At 44.8% G+C, this 24233-nt stretch overlaps 1 protein-coding gene across 1 annotated transcript in view; it reads left to right on the top strand.

Moving 5' to 3' along the window:
* Positions 1 to 24233, top strand: part of igsf11 (immunoglobulin superfamily member 11) — a 214001-nt gene that overhangs the window by 156278 nt on the left and 33490 nt on the right. Inside the window, exons 2-3 of the mRNA XM_078231993.1 lie at positions 10211 to 10374; positions 18504 to 18711. Of these exons, the coding sequence (XP_078088119.1) occupies positions 10211 to 10374; positions 18504 to 18711 (372 nt within the window). The remainder of the gene's footprint in view (positions 1 to 10210; positions 10375 to 18503; positions 18712 to 24233) is intronic.

A 24233-nucleotide genomic window follows, 5' to 3' on the forward strand; every position in this document is an offset into this window, starting at 1 on the left:
ATACACTCCGTGCTGTTCGAAAAAGAGTTCACGGATTTTGATCTAGAAATACTGGACGAATGGTGCTATAGTTTCAAGTCCAGATGGTGTGTGGCTTATAGGAGAATTTGCAGGTATTGGTTCTCCCACTGCTTCTTCTGCCTGTGTTCTTCTAGGTAGTAGAGGTCATAGATTTGCAAGGTGCTGTTGAAGGAGCCTTGCTGAGTTACTGCAGTGCATCTTGTAGATGGTGTATACTGTTGCCATTCTAAATCAGTCATGGAGGGAGTCAGGGTTTAAGGTGACGACGGAAGGGATGCTAATCAAATGGCAGCTTTGTCCTGGATGGTGTCAAGCTCCTTGAATGTTGTTGCAGCTGCACCTAACCAGGCAAGTGGAGAGTATTCCATCACACACCTAACTTGTGCCTTGTAGATGGTGGGATTTGGGGAAATGAGAATCGAGTTACCAGCTCTTGTATCCAGCGTTTATGTAGCTCACCCAGTTCATTTTCAAGTCCATGATAACTCTCAGGATGTTAGTGGGGGATAATACAATTGCGTGTTAAGGGAAGATGACTGGATTTTCTCATGTTGAAGCTGGTCATTTCCTGGCACTTGTACGGTGCAAGTTTTATTTTCTGGTTAAGCCCAAGCTTGAATATTGTCCAAATGGACATAAACCACTTCAGTACCTGAGGAGTTGCAAATGTTATTGAAATAATGCAATCAACAGCAAATATCTCTACTTCTAACCTTATGATGGAGGGACTGTCACTTGATGAAACAATTAAAGATGTTTGAGACTGGGGCCCTGAGGAACCTGTGCAGTGACGTCCTGTTACTGAGATGATTGACCTCCAACAACCACAGGCATTTTCCTTTGTGCTATGATACCAACAGTGAAGAATTGTCCCCTGGTTTCCATTAACTTCAATTTTTCTGGGGCTCCTTGACACTACACATCAATCAAGGATAGTCACTGTCTCAGCAAAAATAGACAATGTTGCTTTTAAAAGACATTTAAAATACAGTGACATTTTGGGCTGATCCTAATGCATCCGCGCCATGCTTTTAATTATTCTCTGGCTGCACTCTCTGGACCACACAAAATGCCGTTGGCCTGCTTCAGTCTACTAAACCAGCTCATCATTCCAGGATCATTTAAAATGTAAAGATAACCACTGGCTTCTTTTCTCCACTGCAGTTTCCTTAAATCAGTCTCCCCATTTTCCTTGTACTTGTTTGAGGTCAGGATGAGGAGCTCATGGATTTGTTTCTCATTAAGATTGAGACCATCTGACCAGCTGCCCTGCCACATACCTCCATTTTACTCATCCACCGAGCTAATCTTCCTCTCAGGTTGCACCCCTGCGGTAAACCACTGTTATCTGTTATCTGTAGTGGTTAACCACCGTAGTTAGTATTTCTCAGTACCTGTATATGTGGCACATCCCTGTTGGTTCCGCCCAAGTCTCCTCCCCCTGGTATGGGTATAAAGACGGTGGCTCCTCCCCCCTTGCTCTCAGTTCAGACCAGATCACCGACAGGGATGGCTCCAAGTTCTTGCCAATAAAAGCCTATTTGTCTTGCTCACAACTAGTCTCGGCTCGATTGATAGTGCATCAATTTTATTGGCAAGTTTTTTTTTGAAGAATGGAGCAGCTACTGAAACCTGAAAGGCTGAATCTGGACGCGCAAGCTGCCGGAGCCTCTAACACGTTTGACCACTGGCTGCAATGCTTCAAAGATTTTATTGAAGCCTCCACTGCCATCAGTACAGATGATGACAAACTACGGGTGCTCCGCAGTCGGGTAAGCGACGTAGTATACGCTACGATCCGAGACGCGGAAAATTATACGGCCGCTATCGAACTGTTAAAAGGCCTGCATAATAAACAGCCTAACGAAGTCTATGCAAGACACCTCCTCGCTACACGCAGACGGCAGCCAGGTGAATCAGTCGACTAGTTCCTGCACGCCTTGCGTCTGCTTGCTCGGGACTGTAACTGTAGGTCTGTGACTGCCGCCCAAAATGCAGACGACTTAATCCGGGATCCCTTTGTCACGGGCATCGGAACTACTTCCATCCGGCAACGGCTGCTGGAACAGGGTGCACTGGACTTAAGGAAAACAGTGCAACTGGCTGTGTCCCTAAAAGTAACCTCACAGTACCTCGAATCCTACTCACCTCACCACGTGGGCGCATCCTGGACACCACGGCGTCGCTACCGGGAGGACCACAGCCCTACGCCACCTCACGCCTCTCTGGTGACCTGACCATGGCTGCAACCTCTGGAGGCCCGAAATGCTACTTCTGCGGCCTTCAACTACCGCGAGTGACCAGCAGGGGCCGCCATCTCCTACCTCATCGGCCTCCTACAGCTTTCTGCAGGATTCAACAGTGGCATCAGTGACCCTGGATCAGACGAAGCCTCATAGTCTCGCCGACTCCATGATGGACCTTGAGGTAAACGGGCACTGGGAGCATTGTTTGTTTGACAGTGGGAGTACGGAGAGCTTCATTCACCCCGATACAGTGCGCCGATACGCTTTTTCTGTGCGGCCCGTCCAGCAGACGATCTCCATGGCATCACAATCCCGCTCTGTAAAGGTCCTCAGCTGCTGCGTGGTGACCCTGAAGGTGCGGGGCACGATATACGATAACTTCAGGCTCCTTGTGCTGTCACACCTCTGCGCTTCTGTACTCCTGGGGCTCGACTTCATGACCTATCTGAAGAGTATCACTATACAGTATAATGGCCCTTTTCCCCCGCTCTCCGTCTGCAATCAGCAGTGCCTAAATTGCCCACCGCGCACCACCTGCAGTCTCTCAACTCTTAAGATCGCCCCTCCCTCCTTGTTTGCGAATCTCACTCCCGACTGCAAGCCCATCGTCACCAAGAGCAGGCGGTATAGGGCTGGAGACAGGGCCTTTATTAGGTCCGAAGTCCAGAGGCTCCTCAGGGAAGGGATCATCGAAGCCAGTACCAGCCCCTGGCGAGCACAAGTGGTAGTCGTTAAGTCCGGGGAGAAACACAGAATGGTCATTGACTACAGTCAGACCATTAACCGATATACGCAGCTGGATGCGTACCCCCTTCCCCGCATATCTGATATGGTCAATCAGATTTTACAATATCAGGTGTTCTCCACCATTGACTTGAAGTCGGCGTACCACCAGCTCCCTATCCGCCCGGAGGATCACCAATATACGGTGTTCGAGGCGGATGGTCGCCTTTACCACTTCCTCAGGGTCCCCTTTGGCGTCACCAACGGAGTCTCGGTCTTCTAGCGTGAAATGGACCAAATGGTAGACCAGAACGGGCTGGGGGCTACCTTCCCGTACCTGGATAACGTCACCATCTGCGGCCATGATCAGCAGGACCACGATGCCAACCTCCACAGATTCCTGCACACGGCTAGCCTCCTTAACCTGACCTACAATGAGGAGAAGTGCGTGTTCAGTACACACCGCCTTGCCATCGTCGGGTACGTAGTGGAGAATGGGGTCCTCTGCCCCGATCCTGACCGTATGCGTCCCCTTCTGGAACTTCCCCTCCCCACTAGCCTCAAAGCACTGAGAAGATGCCTGGGCTTCTTCTCGTACTATGCACAGTGGGTCCCCAACTATGTGGATAAAGTCCGTCCGCTCATAAAATCCACCCTTTTTCCCTTGACAGCGGAGGCCCGGCTGGCCTTCGACCGTATCAAAGCTGACATTGTGAAGGCCACAATGCACGCTATAGACGAATCCATCCCATTCCAGGTGGAGAGCGATGCGTCTGATTTCGCCCTAGCCGCCACCCTTAACCAGGCGGGCAGACCCGTGGCCTTCTTTTCACGAACCCTTCAGGGCCCTGAAACCCGACACTCCTCTATCGAGAAAGAGGCCCAAGCCATAGTGGAAGCTGTACGGCACTGGCGCCACTCTTTACCTGTAAACGGTTCACCTTACTCACGGACCAACGATCCGTTGCCTTTATGTTCAACAACACGCAGCGGGGCAAGATTAAGAATGACAAGATATTACAGTGGAGGATCGAACTCTCCACCTACAATTACGATATCTTGTATCGGCCCGGGAAGCTCAATGAGTCACCTGACGCCCTGTCCCGTGGAACATGCGCCAGTGCACAGATGGACCGGTTACAGGCTCTCCACAACGACCTCTGCCACCCGGGGGTCACCAGGTTTTTCCACTTTATTAGAGCCTGAAACCTGCCCTACTCAGTTGAGGATGTCAGATCCGTAACTCGGAACTGCCAGGTCTGCGCGGAATGCAAGCCGCACTTCTACCGGCCAGACAGGGCACATCTCATAAAGCCACCTGCCCCTTTGAACGCCTCAGCATCGACTTCAAATGTCCCCTCCCCTCATCTAATCGCAACATATACTTCCTCAATGTCATTGACGAGTACTCACGTTTCCCCTTTGCAATTCCCTGCCCAGATATGTCCTTGGCCACAGTTATTAGGGCCCTGCACGGCCTCTTCACTCTGTTTGGTTACCCCAGCTATAACCATAGCGACCAGGGATCCTCCTTCATGGGTGAGGAACTGCGACAGTACCTGCTCTCCAAAGGCATAGCCTCAAGTAGAACTACCAGTTACAACCCCCGGGGTAACGGACAGGTGGAGAGAGAGAATGCCACTGTCTGGAAGACCGTTTTACTAGCGCTACGGTCTAAAGGCCTTCCAGTCACCCGCTGGCAAGAGGTCCTACCGGAGGCACTACACTCCATTAGGTCCCTCCTTTGCACAGCAACCAATGCCACCCCCCACGCACGGATGTTCGTGTTCCCCAGGAAGTCTTCCTTGGGGACTTCACTACCATCGTGGCTGGCATACCCGGGTCCTGTCCTGCTTCGGAAGCATGCCGGGACCCGTAAGTCTGACCCCCTGGTCGAGAGAGTAGAACTCCTCCACGCCAACCCCCAGTACGCCTACATGCAGTACCCTGGCGGGCGGGAGGACACAGTATCTATCCGTGACCTAGCGCCTGCAGGTGACTCGGGGACCCCTGTAGCCCCCAACCCCCGACTTTGTCCCTATCATGTCAGAATCACTACTCACTCCTCTCGCCCCCGTGTACAGCTCGCCTGAGCCCCAGGAGTCGGCACCATGCACCCGAGGGGCAGATGAAAACACGGATGACAGCTACGTTCCGGCACCCGCAACGACACCGCGACCTGAATCCACGTCGGAACCGGTACTACGGAGATCGCAGCGGAAGAGCAAACCTCCGGATAGACTCAATCTGTAAATATTGTTCACTCCGCCTCACCCCCGACGGACTCTCTTTTAAACGGGGTGAATGTGGTAAACCACTGTTATGTTATCTGTAGTTGTTAACCACCGTAGTAAGTATTTCGCAGTACCTGTATATGTGGCACATCCCTGTCGGTTCTGCCCAAGTCTCCTCCCCCTGGTCTGGGTATAAAGGCGGTGGCTCCTCCCCCCTTGCTCTCAGTTCAGACCAGACCACCGACAGGGATGGCTCCAAGTTCTTGCCAATGAAAGCCTATTTGTCTTGCTCACAACTAGTCTCAGCTCGATTGATAGTGCATCAAGCCCCTGTCTCCAGTTTCACTATTCATTTCTCTCCCATCTCCCCTCATATCCTGTCCAAGCTCAACTTACCCTTGAGCCTCACCTCCTGCTCTCTTGACTCTCATCTCAATAAATTACTGATGTCCCAATTTGAACATGTTATCCCTCTTCCTTTAAATCTGCCATCACCATCCTCAAAAAGCAGCATTCTTAATCTCATTGATGTTGCAAACTACTGCCCAACCTCCCTTTTTTCTCACCAAAGTCTTTGAACATGTGGTTGTTTTTCCAAATCTTTGCGTGTCTTTTTCGGAATTCCATATTTGAATCCATCCAGTCAGCTTTCTTCCCCTGCACAGTACCCTAGTTGCTCCTATCAAAGTCACCAATGACATCCACAAAATAAAATTTCTGTCCTTGTCTTTTTCAACTTGGTTGTAGACTTTCATGCAGTTGATCACATTCTCCTCCTCTAATAATCCCCATTGTTGTTCTGCTGTGTGATACCATTCTCACATGTCTAATCTATTATCCTTCTTATCCATTCTTATCTAATCATTTCTAGAATATCACCTAGCAATAACTTCTCATCCCCCAACTGCACCTCTCCCTCTTGTGTCCCACTGTTCTTGGCCCCCTCTTTCACATCTAAATGCTGCCCCTAATGTATGCTGATGATAATGTATGACTGGTTGGCACAGTGGTTAGCACTGCTGCCTCACCGCCAGGGATCTGGGTTCGATTCCCGGCTTGGATCGCTGTCTGTGTGGAGTTTGCACATTCTCCCTGTGTCTGCGCGGGTTTCTTGCGGGTGCTCCAGTTTTCTTCCACAGTCCAAAGATGCGCGGGTTAGGTGGATTGGCTATGCTAAATTGTCCCTTAGTGTCAGAGGGACTAGGGTTAAATCGTGGGGCCATGGGGATAGGGCCTGGGTGGAATTGTGGTCGGTGCAGACTTGATGGGCCGAATGGCCTCCTTCTGCACTGTTGGATTCTATGATTCTATAACCAGCTCCAGGTAACTGCCACTGTTGTTAAACTATCTGACTGCTTATATGAAGTCCAGTGCTCGATAAGCAGAAATTTCCTCCACTTAAGTATTGGGAACTTTAATTGCTACACCATTATTTAGGCTCTAAGCTCTGAAATTCCCTCCCTGCAGTCCTCGGCACCTTTACCTCACTTTGCTCTTTAAAACCTACTAAGCATTTGGTCATTTGATCTAATACTCGACGTCCTATTTTTGTTTTAAAGTGGTTCTGTGAGCCACCTTCGGATCTTTTATTAGGTTGAAGCCCCTGTACAGATTTAAGTTGTTGTTCCAATGTTAACTTCAGTTTTCTGTCTCAACATTAAGTCAGCAAGGATGAAACCAAGCTGGTTGCAATTTAATTAACTAACCAATGAGGGAGGCAGTCACAGCTGATCCATTGTAGACATCTCAATAACACGGCCCTTTTGGTTATGCAAGTTTCTGCAGCTTTGCAACACTGGGAAGGAGACAGGTTGGTTGAACCTGGTAGGTATTAATAAAGAATTATATTTCTAAAGGTTAATTTTGGAGCTCTGGGCAATTGACAGCTAAATAAAACAAATCTCTGATTTTACAGTCTAAAATGGCTGTCTTCAATTTTGTCCAACCAGGATTTTGAATTGTTGAGCTTGAATGCGAACCTACAGCGGTGTGTCAGTAAGGTTGTGGATTTAATTTTAACCAAACCAATGGATTGTCTAATTGCAAAGTAAAATCAGGTGGGGTATAAAGTGGGTGGCCAATTTAATCCTGCCAGTTTCCTGTCTGAGTGAAGGAATTAAAATTACCTCCGGTAGTCTTCTATAAAAGTTGTTTTCTGTTATACGTGTTTTTATAAACCAGTTTGTTAACTTGGAAATCGTGCCTCATCATCTCTTGGCATCCTGGGCACTGTCCATCCTCTAAAATGATAAACTCTGCAAATTGTCCTTCACACTGCACCATGGTTAAGAGTTCCTTAACTCGGACTTGACAATATGTTTAACCACCACCTCTAACAGTAATGTACAGCCCAAAATCCCTACCATAACATCAACTGGGTGATGGCAACACTTAAATGCCATTAGTTGTCTGATGCCATCTGGGACACATCATTTAAATGTTAGCCTTCACTTCATTTGCTCAAATCTTTTTACAAGAGCAACTTGGGATGCAATGTCCAAATAAGGCAAGGTGCTGGGGCAGGTGTTATGATGGCTGTGGGGGATCATCAGTCAATCTCCCCGTGGGTCTCGTAGAGTGCAAGCACCCCTGTTAGGCAAGTGGAGGCTTGCCAGTGGGAAGGAGCAACAGGGTTTTAAAACCAACTGACTCCACTCAGGCTGGCAGTCAAAGGGCTCTGGGGGTTGACCTGCACACTGTAGCTGCCGAGTGGCACTTTATGCATGTTGTAAATAAAGGATGATGGTGATGGAAGACTGGCCTCGGCGGGATTATTACGGAAGGCTTTGCTGCCCTTCTGTTCCCTAATCCTATAGGCTAAAATATTCTTATCTTGTGTCCATTTTTAACTTGATATCTTTAACAATAGTGGAGATGGTAGATGGGGAAGAGAACACAAGTTTCTTCCTTGTTGGCTATGTGAGGTGCAGGCCATACCATTGTTGCATCCCTCACTCCTCTCCATGGGAGAGGGCAAGATTGAGGGGACACTGTAGGCAGCAGTTTTAATTGTATATCTTTTATTTTTGGTATATGGGAACTGCTGCCAAGCCATGTTTATTACTGGTCACTAGTCCTGAGAAGGTGGCAGTGATGGGCCCATTTTAAATAGATGCCCTCCGTGCGTTAATTATGCTGTGACTGTGGTTTACGGGATGCAGCAGGAAAGACCACACAGGGATTCTGGATCTACGTCCTGCTTCATGTTCTTCTGGTACCTCTTCAATCACATCGTGTGTTGCTTGCGTTTTCATTCTCATACACCAGCTCAGGTTGTCTCCCCTTGGGGAAATAATGTTATTGGGGGAAGTACCATTATAGAGACAGAGCACAAGGGAGCTGGATGATTGGGGAAGGGCCAAGGATGTTACCACCTTGCCATTTCTGGTTGAGGTGAAGGAAACCTATTGTTTTGGAGTCCAAGTCTGAGTGCTAATAGGCTATTGCCTGAAACTTGGTATATTCAAGAGCCATCAAAGATACACACAAGCTCCGAGACCAATCTTTCAGGCAATGGACAGCTGCAACTCTGGAATCCGCAGTCCTTATTTGTGGTAATGTAAGATAAACTTTTTTTAGGATCCTTACTGTTGTATATCAACTCTGGTCAAGGCTTGTGCCTTTGTATGATTTTCCTTCGCTATTGTACTTGCAAATGTTAAGAAAGCCCTTTCCATTGTATTAAGATTTATGCCTTGTCGCCCTTAATACATTTGTTTATTTGACTCTGTTCCCTGACTCTCTTCCCAGAACAGCACAGGGAAGGTTAATGAATGATGGCAACTTCCAGAAAATCAAGCATTTTGTGAAGGTCATTTGCATCTGGTCAGAAACATTCTGGATATTCAGTTGATACCTCTTCCTATTGATCCTTATTATGCTATGCCTTGCTGTCATGCTAAATGAGATAAATTCCTCAAATTCTCCTTATTGAGTCAGTTAACTACAAATAACAGACATGGACAATGGTGCCCTAAATGTTTGGCCACCTGAAATGAGTCTGCAACATAGAAATTAGGGGTGACCAGTCCTTTCTCTTGGATGGACAAAATTATTTAGGTAGACAATCTTGTCCAGGGCTGGAGGTGAAATTGGCCTTTGCCTAAACTGTGAAAAAGGCTTGTAGTGAATCGGCAGTCATTTATTTTATCTCATTCAGTCTTTCCCCTGGAGTTCACAGAATGATAGTTGACCATCTTTTGGGGGCTCATTTCCCCGCCTGTGTCACTTTTGAGATTTAAAGTCTTGACAATATTTGTCCATATAATGTAAAATCTGCCAGGGTGAAACATGGGCTGTTGATTCGCTGAGTCAGCTTTGTGCCTAGTGTAAATTAATCTTGCCGCCCCCACCGCACCCCCAGGTGGTCTTGTATTGGCTGGGCACAGCTCCCCTGATGCCTCTTTACTGAAGCAGATATTTCTTATGCAGAGCTCTTCACTGAGATGGGAAAAGATCTGTGATGTGCAAATATCTTGGTGTTAAATAATATCTCAATAGTTTTCAAATGTGTCATCTTCCCCCTTCAGTAAAGCTACTAATCGTGAAATGTCCATTGGAAAACCATGTCACCTACTCAGAATCTCTTATTATGGCATGAGCGTAAAAATATCTTTGATTCTTTCAGGCTATCTGCTATTTTGAAGCAAGCCCAGCTTATAAAAGTTCTTTTTTATGTTGATACAAAATATCTTGGTCTTTTGTAGATTGTAATAGATAACAAGTCCTATTCTGTGACACGGTTGTGGGCTTGAGATAGAATTTACAAACTAAAATTGTCATGCTGTGGTATCATCTGATCTCCTTGATCACGTGATATGCTTGCCACACATTCCAATTCAACTTGTACTCACTATTTGAACAGCTCATTGCGTCTGCATCACATAAACAATACCATACTCAAGTATAACATGTTCACCGGTCACTTTAATGGCATTAGTTGTTTGCATTTGCATCAGTTCAATATTATTAACCTTTTCTTGGCAGGTCGGGTGGAGTCATTAGAAGTGACTATGAGTAGCAAGAGTGTACAGGTTGCCAGAGGTCAAACAGCTGAACTACCATGCACCTTCAATACAAATGCTGCTCTGAATCAACTCAACATCATCTGGACTGTGACACCTCTCTCCAATGTCAATCAGCCAGAACAGGTTGGTCATTTAAAAAGCATTGTGTCCATAAATTGATGAGTTTAGACTTGCCCGAGTGCTCCAGCCCTGGTGTTAAAGTCACTCTGTTTATCGTTACTGGTGCACGACTTGCTGGCGAAGTTCTTGACACAGAAGGAAAATTCACAAAACTGCACTGAGAGAAAGTGTCTTACACAGGGTGTGACTGGTCTTATCTTTTTTTTAAACTTAAGTTTACTTACTTCACTTTGTATCTCAAGTTCAGAGCAGCCCCTCAGCTGAGTCTCCCTAAAGCAGAGCAGTTAACCGTAGAATCCCCACAGTGCAGAAGGAGGCCATTCGGCCCAACGAGCCTGCACCAACAACAATTCTCCCAGCCCCAATCCCCGTAACCCCATAACGTACTTACCCTGCTAACCCCACTGACCTACACATCTCGGGACACCAAGGGGCAATTTAGCATGGCCAATTAACCTAATCCACACATCTTTGGACTGTGGGAGGAAACCGGAGCACCCGGAGGAAACCCACGCAGCCATGGGAGAATGTGCAAACTCCACACAGACAGTCGCCCGAGGCAGGAATTGAACCTGGGTCATCAGACTTTAACTATTGCTGTGAGGCAGCACACTAACCACTGTGCTGCCCATTATTCACACTAGGTTCTACAGTTAGTAGAAGCTGATATCGAAGATCTAGTATAGCTGGCAGCAAAATCAGTGGAAACCTAATGAGCTTCATTAAGGCCAGAATCTAGGAAGCTTTTTTTAAATTCGGCTACTCAGAATTTTTGTACTAGGCAGTTCTCCTGAGTAAATCTCGTGAGTCTAATCTGGGGTTGCTTCCATCTTGAGAAGACCTGTGTGCGAGGAGCTAAAAGCTATAACTTTCACTTGGAACATATTTTACCATAGGAATTGACTGCTAATCTAAACCGCTCAATGTGGATGAGCGAGAAATGGGATCTGCCCCTCTGGGCATTTGCTTCAGGGAAGAAGTAGTCAGAGATGGTCCCGATGGGAGCTTAGAGGAAATTCATGCAGGATCAATGTGGAAATGGTGGACCTCATTCTCTGTTGAAATTGTGCTCTATTTCGGGCAATATGGGCACAATGTGTCCATGTGGTACCAGAAGACAGGGCAGCTGCAAAAGCAGTGCAGTCGGAACTGAGACGGGCAATGAAATCAAAACAGAAAATGTTGGAAATACCCATATCATCTATGGAGGGGGAAACAGAGTTAACATTTCCAGTTGATGGCCTTTCACTGGAACTGGAGAAGTTTGACATGTAGCAGGTTCTAAGTAAAGACTGAGGTAGGAAAGTGGATGGATTTGGGGATGGGTTTAGGGGTGGGTGGGCGGGGGGGGGGGGGGGGGGACAGCAAAAGGGCTGGTTGGTGATTGCTCAAAGCAGGAAAGATTACATGACATGATCATGATAGAAAGCGAAAGGAGCTGGTAATGGGTCAAGAGAAGAAACAAATTTAAGTCTGGAAAAGTTGCAGATGACAAAAGCAGTTCCATGCCAGCAATGTCAGTCCAAAACCAATAGGAGCCAGTTATGATCTGTAATTGTTGAACTCAATGAATTCAGAAGGTATAAAGTGTCTCATCAAACTTCCATTGAGCTTTATTGGAACAATGAAGGTCAGAGTGAGAAGCGGGAAGAGAATAAAAATGACAGGCAATTGGAAATTTAGGATTACACTTGTGGACTGAATTGAGCTATTCTGCAAAATGATCACCCAATCTGTAATTGGTCTCCTGTGGTAGCATGGCCCCTTTAAGGGGCATTACCTGAGGGCCACCTGGTGGGCTTTTGCAAACCACTTCACTTCAAAGAGGAAGTTATACCACAAACTGTGGTCAGGCTTTACTCTAACTATTGCAGTCAGGATCAATGGGGGTGCTTGAGGTGCATTCAACTGTGACGGGAAATAAAAATAAACACAGGTAGCTGGAGGATGATAAAAAGCTACTGAGCTGACAATTGAATCTTGAGGCAGTGCATGTTGCATTTGTTACAGATACAAGGCTTGAAGTGCAATGGAGAGGGTTTCAATGATTTCAGTTCGCTGGGAAGCCTCAGCAACTTCAAATCAAAGCTGTGTGCGTACAATGGGGCTGAGTGCACAGCTGTAGAGAATGGAACCCTATCCAGGTAAAATTGACATCTGCTCTCTGTCAGAGGACTTCAAAGGGGTCTTCTCACATCTGCAGCTTTTGACAGGAAGAAAGGAAAATCTCTGCTGCAGAATGGAGTGCTGCAGTGATTTAAAATCCTGTCAGGCGACGGGGGTATGGAGATTCAAGTGACCTGGCCACTTGAGAATTTGCACAGCAGGAATGCAGATATTGATCACAGGGCTACCTGAAATCGCCATGCCAGGCATGATCTGCCATTATGCCAGGATTAGAAGGGGCAGTCCAGCCATGACACCCCCATCCCAGTGGTGAGTGGTGAGATCAACCCTTTTCCCCCAGCCCAAGCCCACCCAACGCCCAGGACCCTTGACGGACTCTTCCCCTGCAGCCTGGCAGCAGCAGTGGGGTAAATGGCCAGTGGACCTCCATCCTCAAGCCCCCTTGAGGCCCAAGGCATCAGGCCAGGGTGTTGGCACTGCCAAGCCACGTGGTCTGAAGGGAGACTGAGTGGGGGTCTGAAGGGGAAGGGGACCGGAGTGAGGCGTCTGGTAGGGTAAACAACATGTCTGCATGGTGTTGGGGGGAAGGAGGGTGCCTCTCGTTGTTGAGGGGTTACTGGTGCTTCCTCAATCCTCGGGGTCCAATATGTCAGGTCCTCGCTTGTGAGGACGTATATGAAAGCCCATCTGCTGCAGATCTCGCTGGGGAGACAGGTGAATAGAGGAAGGTATTTGAATTGGGCTTCAAGCCCATTAGTTTCTTTATTAACTAGCCAATTTAAATATTCATCAGGTTCCCACCCTCCCAATTGGCGCTGCCATTTATAGTGCCAAAAATCCATTTTTTGTGCCAACGCCCAATTCTCCGAGCCATCGTGATTTGCGATTGGAGCTAGCAGGCCTGGAGAATCTTCCCAGGAACTGAATTAGGTCATTTGGCTCTTTGAGCCTGGTCTGTCATTCAACAAGATTATAACTGATCTCAATTTCATCCTCCTGTAATATCCTAGAATTCCCACCATACCCAAAGATTCTATTGACATCCATTTTGAATATACTCTGCCTGAGCTTCCATAGCTCTGTGGGACAGAAAATTCAAAAGATTCAGCAGCCTTTGAGTGCAGAAATTTCTCCTCCTTTCAGTTTGAAATGACCTACCCCAATTCTGAATGGTGACCTTGTGTTTTAGATTTCCCAGCCAGGGAAAACGTTTTTTTAGCAACTACACTGTCAAGTCCACTTTAATGCTGTCCATTTAAATGCGTAATGAAATTTGGTTCAGGGTTGATTTGTGGTTTATGATTCAAACTGAATTGGTTCATCCCGCTTTGAACTAGCTGAACTAGTAATTCAACAAGGTTTAATTTGAGAGCATTAACTTCCCGAGCAGTTCTTTGGGACTTGAGGGGCAACATTCAGTCTCTGTCGATCTGGAGACTGTAAGAGTTTTAACAACATCAGGTTAAAGTCCAACAGGTTTATTTGGTAGCAAATGCCATTAGCTTTCGGAACGCTGCTCCTTCGTCAGATGGAGTGGATATCTGCTCTCAAACAGGGCATTCAGAAACACAAAATCAAGTTACAGAATACTGATTAGAATGCAAATCTCTCTACAGCCAACCAGGTCTTAAAGATATAGACAATGTGAGTGGAGGGAGCATTAAGCACAGGTTAAAGAGATGTGTATTGTCTCCAGACAGGACAGCCAGTGAGATTCTGCAAGTCCAGGAGGCAAGCTGTGGGGGTTACTGATAGTGTGACATAAACCCAAGATCCCAGTTTAGGCTGTCCTCATGTGTGCGGAACTTGGCTATCAGTTTCTGCTCAGCGACTCTGCCCTGTCGTGTGTCGTGAAGGCTGCCTTGGAGAACGCTTACCCGAAGATCAGAGGCTGAATGCCCGTGACCGCTGAAGTGCTCCCCCACAGGAAGAGAACAGTCTTGCCTGGTGATTGTCGAGCGGTGTTCATTCACCTGTTGTCGTAGCGTCTGAATGGTTTTGAGACTGGCAGACCTGGGCTAATGTTTCAACTTGTTAGTAGAGTAAATTTAAATATCCATCTCCATTTTGAATAAGCATCCTTCTCTATGTGGCGTATTCAAAGACAGTGAAACACCTTAAGCAAATATGTAGAATCCATATTGTGGATGCCCTACCTTGCTTATTATTTATTTATTAGTGTCACAAGTAGACTTATATCAACACTAATGAAGTTACTGTGAAAATCCCCTAGTTGCCACACTCCGGCGTCAATTTGGGTACACTGAGGGAGAATTTAACATGGCCAATCCACCTAACCAGCATGTCTTTTGGACTGTGGGAGGAAACCGAGTGCCCAGAGGAAACCACGCAGCCACGAGGAGAACGTGCAGACTCCGCACAGTGACCCAAGCCGGGAATTGAACCTGGGTCCCTGGTACTGTGAGGCAGCAGTGCTAACCGCTGTGCCACCTTTACTCTAATTGAACAACATATTTTTAAAATTGTCATTTTGGGGCAAGTGTGAAGGGAAATATTGATCAGAGAATCGGTAATTAATTGGAATTGAAATCCTGTTACTGGGGTTAATAAACGTATGGTCCTCACATAAGGATTCATTCTCAGTGTTATAGGAAGTTTGAAAGCAGCTATACCATATTCTGCAAGCATACTAGAAATCCTGTTGTTTTCAACAGTAATTCCCATCCATCCAACAGCTATTTTGTTTTTGAAGAGTTTGAAGTTTTTCTAAGTGTTGTTATGCCAAAGAAACATAAAGGGTAAAATAAATATAATCTTGGCTACTTCATAAAATTATTATTTTTTAAAATGGTTAAAGGCTTTTTACTGAAGCCTCAGCAGCTATGACTCACACAAAAGGAATTACTATCCTTCAGAAAACAACAAGGATGTTGTTACCCCAAAGGATTGCTTATGCCTTCTGTGACTACAAAAATCAAATTCCAAGAAAATGCACAAAAACCCTTTACATTTCGAAGGCCGAACTCTGGCCAACATAGACAATTGGCAGAATTTTCCCTGAATTTGGCAAAGGGTGACAAGTGGTGGGGAAAGCAGCGTTGAAGAGGTGTTTTTCTCCAGTGTATTGTTCGGGACATAGCAAGGGGTAAGTCCCACAACATCATGCTGATTGATTGAGCCCGCCCCACCAGCAACCAAGTTGTTTGAAGATTGGGACGTCATTTCTGAAGGCTGCCCCAGTGCACATTAGTTCACCTGGACCCCCCCGCCCCCCCAAAGAAAAGAAAAAAAGCATGCAACTGCTGCCCCCAGCTCTGCCTGGGCACAAGTGCACCAGGGCAATGCCCAGGTGTGACCCTCTTTTACTATCCTGAGTGATACACTCACCTGAGTTTTTCTGTGAGGTCTGCTTGCCAGCTGCACACCTTGGGAGATTAGTCGGGTTTCGCGCCGGTCTGCCCTCATGCTGACGTGAATGGACTTTCTTACGGGCGGGGAAGGGAATAGAACATAGAACATTACAGCGCAGTACAGGCTCTTCGGCCCTCGATGTTGCGCCGACCAGTGGAACCAATCTAAAGCCCCTCTAATCTACACTATTCCAATATCATCCATATGTTTATCCAATAACCATTTGAATGCTCTTAATGTTGACGAGTCCACTACTGCTGCAGGCAGGGCATTCCACGCCCGTACTACTCTCTGAGTAAAGAACCTACCTCTAACATCTGTCCTATATTTCTCACCCCTCAATTTAAAGCTATGTCCCCACATGCTAGCCATCACCATCCGAGGAAAAAGGCTCTCACTATCCACCCTATCTAATCCTCTGATCACCTTGTATGCCTCTATTAAGTCACCTCTTAACCTCCTTCTCTCTAACGAAAACAACCTCAAGCTCCTCAGCCTTTCCTCATACGATTTTCCCACCATACCAGGCAACATCCTGGTAAATCTCCTCTGCACCCTTTCCAACACTTCCACATCTTTCCTATAATACGGCGACCAGAACTGTGCGCAATATTCCAAATGCGGCCGCACCAGAGTTTTGTACAGTTGCAGCATGACCTCCTGGCTCCGAAACTCAATCCCTCTACCAATAAAAGCTAACACACCGTACGCCTTCTTAACAACCCTATCCAACCTGGGTGCCAACTTTCAGGGATCTATGCACATGGACACCCAGGTCCTTCTGTTCATCCACACTACCAAGTATCTTGCCATTAGCCCAGTACTCTGTATTCCTGTTCCTCCTTCCAAAGTGAATCACCTCACACTTTTCTGCATTAAACTCCATTTGCCACCTCTCAGCCCAGCTCTGCAGCTTATCTATGTCCCTCTGTAACCTGCCACTTCCCTCCGCACTGTCTACAACTCCACCGACTTTAGTGTCATCCGCAAATTTACGAATCCATCCTTCCACGCCCTCATCCAGGTCATTAATAAAAATGACAAACAGCAGTGGCCCCAAAACAGATCCTTGCGGTACACCACTAGTAACTGAACTCCAGGATGAATATTTCCCATCAACCACCACCCTCTGTTTTTTTACAGCTAGCCAATTCCTGATCCAAACCACAAAATCACCCTCAATCCCATGTGTCCGTATTTTCTGCAAAAGCTTACCATGGGGAACCTTATTAAACGCTTTGCTGAAATCCATACACACTACATCAACCGCTTTACCCTCATCCACCTCTTTGGTCTCCTTCTCAAAGAACTCAATAAGGTTTGTGAGGCACGACCTACCCTTCACAAAACCGTGCTGACTATCCCTAATCAAATTATTCCTTTCTAGGTGATTATAAATCCTATCTCTTATAAATGATCCGGGTGTGGAGGCCTGGTAATGATATGCTAATGTATGGAAATTATGTTCCTCACGCTGGACGACGGGATCCACGTTGTGGATCACAATGCATCAGTTTCAGCCGTTAACCTCTCTGAAGGAATAAATCATTGGACTTTTGATTCTGGACTCACGTGAATGACAATTCTTATTTTGTGGTCTTTGCTCTGAACCTCTTTCTTTCTGTTATGCCTCATTTATTGTGTGAATGTGCTGGGGGCTATGTTGTGAAACCCCTTCTCGCCTTTTGAGTGTATCAAATAAACTAACCCTCTGATCTCAATTTTGCTGTTGGGTTATTTGAGGAGGATTGGATCGCTCCAAAACTGAGTCGGCGGGGAAAATACAGCAACAGTGAAAAAGGGGTGGGAATCGAAAAATATCTTTCTGTTTATGGGTGGGTAATCAGGGCTGTTTTAAATTAAATCCCCTGTGTGTAAGGGTATGCTGAATTCCTTCACACCTTTTCTGCACTAAAATATGTTAAACTACTGTGCTACGTTTAAAAAAACGCGTGCAGTCTGTTTTTAATACTCTAAATGTTTTATGGAGTGTTTGGGATCACTGATGTGCACACTCCCACTGTTAATAGCGCTTGGTGTCAGAGACAATCATGATTTTGACAATAAATATCATATGCAGCCTGCATATGAGCCATGACCATTTCCCATTTTAAAAACTCACGTCTGTGCTGTACATTATACACAATTCAGTTATAGCTCCAGTAATAAAGGAAAAAAGCCATCAAGATTGTAGAATTTCAATTGAAATGGTTAAGCTGTCTATAGGGGATTTTCACACTGACAGGAAATATACATTCCCTGACAATTAATTGGATAGGTGAAATTCTGAAATTGTTATAAAGATTTTAACCAAGCAAACCACCTCTGGACATGTTAGGGTCTCAAATTGCCATCTCTTTAGGACCCCTTGTGTTGCTGAACTCAGTGCAACTATACTGGTACATAGCAGCGTTGATGCTGTGGTCAATGGTGTTTAAACTAAAATCTTGTCATAGAATGAAATATTATTGAATTTAATTGGGACGAGCTTAGGGGTTTAAAAAAAAAAAGGGCGGCATGGATAAGTTGGGCCGAAGGGCCTGTTTCCATGCTGTAAACCTCTATGACTCTGTGTTATGTTTTAGTTTGAGCTAAATGTATTTATTTTTCCTCTTTGTTTTCTTTTGTCGCAGGTAATTTTGTACCAGGGAGGGCAGGTAATTAGTGGGGCCACCCAATTTAATTCCCGTGTGGGTTTTGTCACCACCATGCCCAGCACAAGTGCCTCCATCTTCATTAATAACACACAACGGTCAGACACGGGGACGTACCAGTGTTTGGTGAACAATCTGCCTGACAGAGGAGAGAGGAACATCGGTATACTTGGGTTGTCTGTATTAGGTATAATTATTTACTCTTCTGCCATCTTTCAAGTGATTATGATATTGTGTGCTATGCATTAGATAAAACTTTGTCGTTTTGTTTCTGAGTGTTATTGCCTCAAGTTACCTTGAAGCTGCTCGCGCTACAGTATGACTTGTCTTGATATCAATTGATCTCTCTGTTACATGGTTGTTCAATATTCCAAAGAGATGAAACGCTGCAGATTACGAGATCCTTAAACGGCAGAATCAATGCTCAAATTGAAGCTATATAGATAACTTGAAAGTTTATTTTTAAAATTGGCTTTTAAGGGTTATAGGTCAAATTAAGACTGCCATTTTCAATCCTATTTTCACTTTAAATCAATCCACAATACAAAATTGTGTTCAAATTCAGCTGTGTAACATTGGTTTATCAAGTTCACTCAATAGTGCGTTTATAATGTAATGTTTATCAAGGTGTTGAATTCACACTTTATATTTTGTAATCTAAGTGCTATCATATTTCAAATAATGGAACCAAAGCTGAACTTTATGAAACATGATGACTCCTGTGTCTATGAAATGTAAAAAATGACGAGCAAAAGTAAAGAATACAGCTTACATAATTTGGAAAGGTATTAAATATCTTGCCAGAAACTGAGTGGGATAGTGGCAGAAAAGGGACAAAATTTGGGAAAGAATGCCTATGCTGCATTTTTGCCTCAAGCTAGACTTTCCATAGCTTGTCCTTGGGTATAACTGTTGGCTACCTCCTCTTATCTGCTGCTGTATTTAATTATTGATGGGTGCAAAAAGGCTTACGTTCCTGCTGGGTTTTCTTATTTACTGCCTCTTACTATCACAGTGTGGAGCTACCTGGTAAAATGGGGCACGAGACCTGAAGGTGATGATAATGGCTCTGGTTTGTTTAAAGAGAGGGTGAGAGTCAAGGAAAGACCTCTTGTCTCTTAAATGTTGCCCAGGATCCTTCTCCTTCATTTCTAACCACCTGGTGCAGCAGTAGCCTCATTTCCAGCTTGACACTGGCGGGCTCCATCTTGTCTCTGCATGCCAAGAGAAAAAAAACTGAACAAATTGTTGCCTTGCTTTGGGGATTTGCATTTGCTGAACAAATGAGCAGAAATCTTGCTTTACTGTAATATCTCACTAAGAGAGGAATTCAGCAGCTTGAGACAAAAATGGGAACTTTTACTGTTTAAGATAGCTGTGGTTAAAATGGCAGTTGCTTTCTCTTCACTAATATTCAAAGTGGAAGGTAGTTATGGTCAAATATCTCTGGGTCAGAAGTCAAATATGCAGAAAATACATTGACAACTGGTGTAAAATCTATGAATTGTATATGACTTCAAAGACCCAGCTATAACCTTTCTGATGCTTTAGCAGTTTGGATGGATGCTTGCATGTTCCCCTATTGTGAAGTAATTGCAGATCCATTTTAATGTGCGATTTACCTTTAGCATTAGTAGATAAGAGACCATTATTCTTTTGAACCTCATGCAATCACAACTGATGGGCAATATGTTTGAAAGAAGACATCCATGTAATTTATGGATTCATTTTTTTTCAATGGTCTTCATTTGCTATTGACAATTTCTCTAAAACGTGAAGGGACTGATTAGAGTTCCCTGAGAAATACTCTTACATATTTACCACCTGGGTCCCAAACATAAATTCAGCAATCCCATTTTCTCAACCAACATCACTTTTTAAAAAAAAAAATCCTCTGATTGTTTATCTTTTGCTGTTTGTGCTACCTTGCTGAATATAAATTGGTTGCCACGTATTCCTAATAAACAACAGTGGTTTTACCTCGGATATATTAAATTGGACATCCTGAGGTCATGAAAGGTACTGATTTTAGATGCAAGGTCTTTTTCCTCCGTTCCCTATTTCATTTTTTTTGATTCACAGACATGAAATTGTAAATATTTCACACGCTTATGTTCTTATTTCAGTGAGCTTGGTTATAGTAGGTTCAATGATATTATAGATCAATCACTCAAACACGCTCTAATAGTGAGAGAATTGTACTAGTGTACACATGAAAGGAGTGGACGTGCAGACGTTCTGTTAGTATACAAATGTAAATACTATTTTATTAAGATTGAAGTTTAAAACATTGCAATTTTGAGCAAAGCTCATGTTCTTGTGAATGGTTCTGTGACTATTGATCACCATCAACCCTCAGCTCAGTTTTTTTGCTTCTCCCTAGTTGTGTGGGCTTCAGAGTTGGGGATGGCTGCAAATAGGAATTTGGGACAGACTCTACATCTGCCAGGTTTCTGACCCAAATCTGCTGTGTCAGAAATTCCAACAAGTCTCCGATCTGTCCAAAGCAGCCCCCGATCCGTGGCAGAAAAATGTAAATGAAGGAATCAAGGCGTGAAGCCACTAACTATCCCACTGCTCATGGGTTCTATTCTCTTTCAGATTCCAGAACTGGCACAGATGTCTGCACCTACTTAATGATATGCACATCTTCTGTGAAAGAGAAGCTGCTGAAGATGAAATTGCATTGTAGGCTCTTAATTTCTTGAAGCTACCTGTCGGTTTTGTAAAATTCTTGCACCATTTTGTTCGGGAATCCCTCACTTAGTTTCTCCATTACATGTGGGGAAAATGAAATTAAGAGCTAACTCCCCGAAGGAACCTCACAGAAGTAGCAGGAGGTTGCCGGCAAATCGGGCTTATTGCAGACAGAGACATGGCTACAATCGGGGCATGCTTGTTATCCGATTAATTCAGGCCATAGGATCTTTAGAAAGGACACAATATTGAGAAAAGAGGAGTAGCAATATCGATTAATAGGGAGAATTACAGCAGTAACAAGGAGGTATTTAAAACTGACTCAAACAATGGAAGCACGATATTTAAAGTTATGGACTGCAAAAAGGCTGGTGGGAGTTGTCGAAAGCAATGGTTCCCAACCTTTTCAGTAACATGGCACGCTTCAGTGAGACAAACAGTTCCACGACACACCCAATTTTTTTGACCCACTGTTTCCATGAATATAGCTGATAGTTTTGAGCACTTTATCGAATTTGTTTCCGTATGTGCAGCTGTTTTGATTCTGTTTACACCTTTTCACGCTGTGGATTAAGGCTTTTTTATTCTTGGGAAGTGGGAGGAAAAACAGTAGAGATAAAATAGTTAACTGGTTTGGGAGCTTTAAAAATTCAAGATTCTTTAATCTTCAAGACATTATTACTTGACACACTGCAATTCACTGAAGCAGAATCTCTGTCCTTTGATAAACGTGTCAAATGTAATACAAAGAAATGCAAGTATTTTTACTGAACCCTGCCAGTTAATGAGGGAGCTCCATAGAACAAGCTGTACAGATTGTTTAGCAACAATCAATTAATAACTTTTTGTCATGCTAAGTGAACAGTAGTGACACTTTTCTGTGGAATGGATGCATGTAAAATGGAACTAGAAATTCCAGGTCAATCAAGAAGTGGTCAGATGGCGAGGGCCCTGTTGCTCTGCTGTTCATAATAACTTTCCGTTTCAACCGTCTTCTCAAGGATTTATTAGAACAGAATCATAGAAGCCTACTGTGCAGAAGGAGGCCATTCGGCCCATCGAGTCTGCTCCGACTGCAATCCTACCCAGGCCCTATCCCCATAACCCCATGCATTGCTGGTCTGGGCTGGTGGTTGGGATGGTCTGAGAACTTTCTGAAGGGCAATGGTTTTCCTGTTTGAGGGAGAAAGACCTTGATCGAGACCTTGATCTTGAAGAGCTACTTCAAATTGGAGATCTGGACTTGGACCTCAGCGGAATGAGGGACCGACATCTCTTCAAATGAGATCTGCAATCTCAGCTTCAGCTTTGAGAGCTGGTGTAACGATGCTCCCTTGATCTGCATCTTAAATGGGAACAAGACCTTCCTAGTTGCTAGCCCCATCCAAACCATGTCCTTCTGCTGAGTGTAATTAGCAGGTCAGCAACATGTTTCCCCCTAGGTTGCGTGTTACAGTCATTGATGTGAACAGGCAATATGAAATTTATACTGTCTGTCTCGATTCGATTGGGCGCAAGGTAATAACACAACCCCATCCCCACTGAAAAACTAGAACAAAAATAAAAAGCGAGTATGCTGGACATGACCGCAAGGATAGAGAGAAACAGAACTGACATTTCAGTTTGATGACCTTTCATTCTGATGAAATGCCACCAACCTGGAACATTAACTCTGTTTCTCCATATCCACAGATGCTGTCCGCCTGCTAAGTACTTCCAGCATTTTTTGTTTCTATTTCCGATGTCCAGCATCCGCAGTATTTTGCTTTTGGCACAAAAATAAATTGCATTTAATTTCCTTCCACTGTTAAAATGCCAGAGCGCCCCATGTTATTCATCGTTTCCAGAGCGAGGAAGCTGTAATGCTGCTAGCTTAAATGTGCAGGTTAATATCCATGAAATTGGGAGATGGTAAGGGCCTGTGGATTTGATTATTAATTCTAGTTCTCCTGAAACATTTTAAAGTGGTACCTCCAAAAATACAGCTAAGGGGTTCAGAGGACGTTTGGAGGTCATTCTAGCTCTGGATATGTTCTGTAAATGTGACTGTGCAGAACCTGCCCTGTGTTATCAGTTGGTATTTTGTACGTGCCAACAAAAGCTCGAGTGAATCAGAACTAAAATTAACTGGCACAAGACATGATATTAAATTGGTCCCCCTTGAGTGCTTTCAGCCCCCTTAATGATTTTTTTCTGATTCTGCCACCTTTACGATGATATTCTTTCCATACACATCTGTGAGTTACACAGCTCCTGTTTTAACAGGTAGGATTGAAACTCTTGAATGACTCGGGAAGTAAATGTTTTAAAAGATGTGAAACATGTATGTAATCCACATGTATGTAGAGGTGAACGAAACCCCACAATCATTCCAGAATTTCTCAATCTTCATGTCTATTCCTGAAAAGCATCCTCTGCATTTCTGGGGTCTTCAAACTCCACAGAAGTGAAACCTGGAGGGTTCCATGCTACCCACACATTCCTTAAAGAGCCACAGTCATTGAAAGCTCATTCCAGCTCTCCTTTGGCAGTTTCCGTTCCCAACGAAGACCTCGCGGTCTGGAGCTTCTGGAGCAATATGACATTCTTCAGCTCCATTTTCTTTCCCTCCTTTTTCCTTTCCCTCTTGTTGCGGGATTCTCTGGAGGCTACATATCACCATAACTTCAGTCCATACAAAGACTCACGGAAGCCAGTGTCCCAGTTTAAAGACATATCTTTAACCATGGGAGAATGAGCATTGGGCAGTCCAGTGCCTTACTACAAGACAAGTTATCAGCATTCCAATACCACTCACTCTGAGGTTACAATACACAAATCATAGAATCCCTACAGTGCAGAAGGAAGCCATTTGGTTCATCAAGTCTGCACCGATTACAATCCCACCCAGGCTTTATTCCCGTAACCCCACATATTTACCCTGCTAATTCCCTGACACTAAGGTCAATTTAGCAGGCCAATCAATCTAACCCGCACATCTTTGGACTGTGGGAGGAAACCGGAGTACCTGGA

This window comes from Mustelus asterias, chromosome 17 (assembly GCF_964213995.1).
Source record: "Mustelus asterias chromosome 17, sMusAst1.hap1.1, whole genome shotgun sequence".
Classification (NCBI taxonomy): domain Eukaryota; kingdom Metazoa; phylum Chordata; class Chondrichthyes; order Carcharhiniformes; family Triakidae; genus Mustelus; species Mustelus asterias.